The 5485-nt window shown below is 39.7% G+C and overlaps 1 protein-coding gene across 2 annotated transcripts in view; it reads right to left on the reverse strand.

The window, feature by feature from the left end:
* Positions 1-5485, reverse strand: part of DSC2 (desmocollin 2) — a 30095-nt gene that overhangs the window by 3518 nt on the left and 21092 nt on the right. For both annotated transcript variants that reach the window (XM_007455154.1, XM_007455155.1), the window contains exon 12: positions 2249-2476. In XM_007455154.1, coding sequence (XP_007455216.1) covers positions 2249-2476 — 228 coding nt within the window. The remainder of the gene's footprint in view (positions 1-2248; positions 2477-5485) is intronic.

Here is a 5485-nt window from a genome sequence, read left to right on the forward strand (position 1 = left end):
CCCTACAACTGGATATTCCTGATGGGAATGGCACAAGTGCTACACGATTGTAAGCGTGAATGGACGAAGTCTTTCTAATCATGTAAACGTTTGTCTACACTGCCTCTTTTTAGAAAGGTCTTTCTTTTGGCTTTTGTAATAATATACTTTACCTGTGGATAAATAAATCCTTCCTGTCACAAATAACAGACTTGTTTAGAGACTGATTTTTATCACATCTTTAAAATTTAAAAATTTTTACAATACCAGTCAGTGTATATTTTCTTTTATGCATGATTCATCAGAGAATTTCATAGACTAAAATTCTGGATGTTTCCCCTTACTTTGTTTTCTATACATTGTGCCAAACCTTGAACATATTTTCAAGGCATGAGTCATGCTGCTGGAACTTCTTCTCATGGTCCTCCTACAAGACACTGGGACCAACTGTATTTTTTTTTGGTTTCGATGTATGTTTTCTTAGGTCAATAGTTGAAAATATCCAGGTCAAAATCCTAGTCTTGGGAATGCCAAAAATATACTACTCTACATGTAGATGACACAGGCCCATGCCCAAGAATAATCCTCCCCACTTAACTGGCTCAGTGTGACATTTTCATTATTTCATAATTTGAAGCTCTAAATATAAACTTGGATATTTGGGTAAAAAAATAAAAAAAAAAAAAAAACACTGAATCAGGTCAATTTTAAGAGAAAGCATGGTTAACCCAGTGAGTCTGTGTATGTGTAAGAAATCATAATAAGACTAACAAAACCACAATTTATGATTCAAAACATGCCATGGTCTGTTGCGTTGACTATCTTGTTTACTTCCCCCAATAATCCCATTTTACACATGAGTAAATTGATGCCCAAGAAGAATAAATAGCATGGCGAGACCTAAAGCCTCTTTAGGATACGTTCTTAACTTGGCATTTCCCAGGCTTTTGGGCTCTTTCACAGCCCAGTAAAACTTTAAACTAACAAAGTTTTGACCAACATAATCCTGACAACGTTTCATTGTACTAAGTAGGAATATTTTTTAAAATTACCGCCTCCTTTAACATTATATAAAAAGAAATATTATGACACCAAATAAGTAGAAAGGACATCTAAATATAAGGTTAGTTCTCAAGCATGCACATGTTAGAATGCTGTTACAAACACTGAAAATGTTGTCAGTTCACAGAGCAACTTGTCATAATAGGAAGTCAAGGAATACTCATTGAAAGCATGGGAATGAAAACCTTTCAAGGGCACCCCCCACTCAGCTTACAGTGGATCTTGAGTCGTGAAAGCTGGAGTGACATGACATCATGATGCACAGGTACTGTAGTGCGGTCAGGAGACGCAGAATGTGCTGGAAAGTTAAGAGCTGACGTAGGGAATGAGGCAATGGTGGGACAAAGGGAGGTTCCCTTTGTCTTTGCCATTCTTGTCACCATAGATTCTAACATGGGTAAAGTCAGAAGTACAGACTGGGACCAAGTGGGGGAAGAATCCCACATAGAAAACAGTAGACAAGAAATGGTCAGAAGCCAATGCAGTGCAGAAAGAAGGGATCCTATGGTGGACACTGTGATGCATATCCAGATCCCCTGTAATCAGGGATGTATTGTCCCAGCTGCTTGGGAGGCTATCAGCACCATCAGTGACGGTGCCTTCCTGCCAAAGATCACATCCCTGCGGGCAGCCCAACCCACTGATGAAGCAATGTAAAAGCACAGAACAGAATGGCCATTCTGAAGGGCCATTTAGTTCAGACTCCCTGTGAGTCAGCCGAGGCTGTCCTTTGGCCTGAGCTACAGCTTGATTTCTCTTTTTGCTAAATCCTGCTTCCCTTCCTTTCACACATATTAATGCCAAGGAAACTCCTTGATAAACATTCAGCCTGGAAAGACTGTCTCAGAGTCTGCTTGCTGGGTAGCATACCTGCAAGGGATGGGGATTCCCTTATGACTTAGGAGACCACTGTCATATGAAGACTCTCTGTAGGTGGGAGGTACACAAGTCAGGAAGTGGTTACATCAGACGTAGTAGTCTGGGGTGGGGGGGTGGAGTACGAATGAGAATTCACCCAACACCAAAGGGAATCCCGGCACAGGACTGATCAGAGACCGGCACTTCCCACCACATCAACACTGAGAAACTCATGTTCTTTTGTTGGCGGTTACCATTCAGTGAATTATTCTTCTACTCCATCAAGAAAAAAAAATATTTTAGATATCCTGATGCTGAGAAGGACAAAGTAATGTTTAAAAACACATACCATTAATTTTTGTCAGTCTCCACATTCTAAGTACATCTGAAGCAGAAACACCTTCCAAACTGAAGTCAAAGGGTGGGCCGTGTATGGGTTCATCGGGATCTACGGCCACAATCGCCACCGATGACATGACAGTTTTACAGATTATCACTGTCTTTTGAGGTATGGATGGGCCGTTATCATTCACGTCTTCAAGTATAATCCCTAGTGTCCCAGTACATGTTCTCTTATCTAAAAAATTGGATATGAAAATACAATTTTTTAATGTTTTGAGTTTTCACTGGGACATTACACATTGCAAAAAATTTATTACTTATTAGGCACTTGTACCATATAAATGAGAGTGACAAGCACAGTCCCAGGCTATGTCCTTAAGGTAAGTTAAGAGAAAGACATTATCAATTTCAAATGGGTTGTTCAGAAAATAACTGCTATTTAGATTTGTCATTCATTCACTAAAGAGCTGCAATAGACATGGGAACTTTTATGGAGGTGAGGTTTGAGGTGAGATTTTTAAAAAGAGGAAGGAAGAGGGGACCAACAAGGATATTTCTGGTATATTTAAAAGCACAAAGAGATTTAAGGAGGTGGGAAAGCACATACACACACCTATGTTCTGGACATAATGAAGGGGAAGGCACACTGGTGGGAGCTAATGCTGGAAAGAAGAACCAAGGGTCCTTGAAAGCCAACGTAGGGAGCTTGGAGTTTAATATGCATTTAGAAAACACTTAAGATTTGGGGGCAGGAAAAGTGAAAGACAGAAGGCATGTATTTGGGAGATTAGAACAAAACTAGTACACGGAAATGTTCAAAGCATGAAAGACTCCAGAAGTGGAAAAACACTTTCAAACCAGAATAATCACTCTGAGGTGTAGCCTAAGGAATTCATCTATCTACATATTCAATAAAAACTTACTGAATAACTACTTTGTACAGGGCACTGCAGTGGAAAATCTGGAGATTCAAAATTGAAATGGTCACGGGTCCCGGCCACAAATTAGTAACACGGTTGTGAAGTCTGAAGTTGAACATAAATCCAGGACTTGTGTCTCTAAATAGTTTATTCTTTCCATTTAATAGGAAGGCCTTGAACATCAGGGGTAGAGAAGAGGATGAAAAAAACCTGTGCCACCCGCGATCTGGGGCTATGCCCACCTAGGAAAGAGGGAAGACCAGGCACTGGCGTGCAGTCACAGCCTCGACCCAGCAAAACAACCTGTGATATTCCCAGGGTCATCATGGGCCAGGAGCCATAGCCCACCAACTTAAGAAGGGGTTCTGAAATGTGGGCCACAGAAAAGAACATGGTGGAGGCAACTACAAGACCACTATGAGGTAAAGTGGAAGAAAGAAAAAAGTCAAAAGCAGAGGCAAACCAATACCTCCCATTTAATGTAAGCTTGCAAATTAAAATTCCTTAATGAGCAAGATTAATGCTTAAAGGAAAACCAACAAAATCAACAATCAGAAGATTAATTCACTCTATGCAAGATATCTTCGAAACAGGTATATTTACTATCTTCAAAAGCATAAAGAAGGTTAACTGTTTAAACAAGCATGAAAATTACACTGAAATTCCAGTAGAAATAAACATTCATCTAACAGGGACTCTGAAAAAAAAGGATAAATAGAATGGCAGGGAAGTAATACTCAAAGAAACACTTGCTGAGAATATCCCAGAATTAAAGAAAAAAAATGGATCTTCTAAAATATATTCTGACTGTAGTGCTGGGTAAATGAAAAAAAAATTCTCAGCATAACACTGAATTAAAACTATATATAGAACACAACCTAGGGAACTATAAAAGTTATCTGGATCTATTACCTATATAGAGACAATAATTAAACAGACAGTAGAATATGCATCAGCAACAAGTAATGCCAAAAGATGATGGAGTACCACTTGCAGGGTACTGAGGGAAAGAAGGGGTTAACTCAAAATTCTAAACCAAGTCAAATGATCAAATCAAGCACGAGAACAATATTAAAATATTTTTCAGAACAATAAAACTGACAGGGTTTATCACCCACAATGCACCACTGAAGGAACTAGTAAAGGATATAGTTCAGCCGAGAACAATATTAAAATATTTTTCAGAACAATAAAACTGACAGGGTTTATCACCCACAATGCACCACTGAAGGAACTAGTAAAGGATATAGTGCAGCAGGAAGAAAAGGGAACTAGGAGAGAAGAAATGAGATATGAGAAACAATGCAACTATCTCTCACTTTGGACGACTTTTAAAGAAAAGACAGAGACACAAAGGAAGCAGGGAGACATGTATACATGTATTTTATCCATCTGACGAACTTTTCTATTAGGACAGAATAATCTCGTCTCTCAAATTCTCTCGTTCTTATGCCATGTGGTATTTTCTTGCTCTCTCTGAAAATTGGGGTTGCAAGATGTCTTGACCATTTCTTTCCATTTGAGGCCACACACGGAGTTGAAAGCACATGTCTTACTGATTAAATCTGTTTAATTATAAAGTCTTTAAAAATTGACCTCGGGACTTCCCTGGTGGCGCAGTGGTTAAGAATCCACCTGCCAACGCAGGGAACACGGGTTCGATCCCTGCTCTGGGAAGATCCCACATGCTGCGCAACAACTAAGCCTGTGCACCACAACTACTGAGCCCGTGCCCTAGAGCCCACGCGCCTAGAGCCCGCTCTCTGCAACAAAGACAAGCCACTGCAATGAGAAGCCCGCGCACCACAACAAAGAGTAGCCCCCACCCGCCACAACTAGAGAAAGCCCGTGCGCAGCAACGGAGACCCAACGCAGCCAAAAATAAATAAATTAATTAAAAAAAAAAATTGACCTCTACAGTGTTTGCTGTGCTACCACGGTGCTAAATGCTTGAATTTCCCTTCCATGAAATATTTAGAGTTGTTCAATAAACTCCATTTTTTTTTGTACATTGTGATGAGTAGTAGACAATATTTCAACCAAAGATTTTAGACATCAAACTCAGTGTTTCACAGCTCTGCTTTTCATCTGTTAATAAATAATATTCTTTTATTCACTGGAACGTATGCATGCAATGCTCACCTTCCAATATTAATACAATTCTATACGGGTAAATATCAATTCCTAAAATGAAGTCTTGGAAGGTGAGCTACCTATGGGTCCATGATTTATGTGCATGGCACTCTTCTGATAAATGGTTTTTAAAAGTTTGAGGGCTTCCCTGGTGGCGCAGTGGTTGAGAGTCCGCCTGCCGATGCAGGGGA

The sequence above is a fragment of the Lipotes vexillifer genome, unplaced genomic scaffold (assembly GCF_000442215.2).
Source record: "Lipotes vexillifer unplaced genomic scaffold, Lipotes_vexillifer_v1.1 scaffold90, whole genome shotgun sequence".
NCBI lineage: Eukaryota > Metazoa > Chordata > Mammalia > Artiodactyla > Lipotidae > Lipotes > Lipotes vexillifer.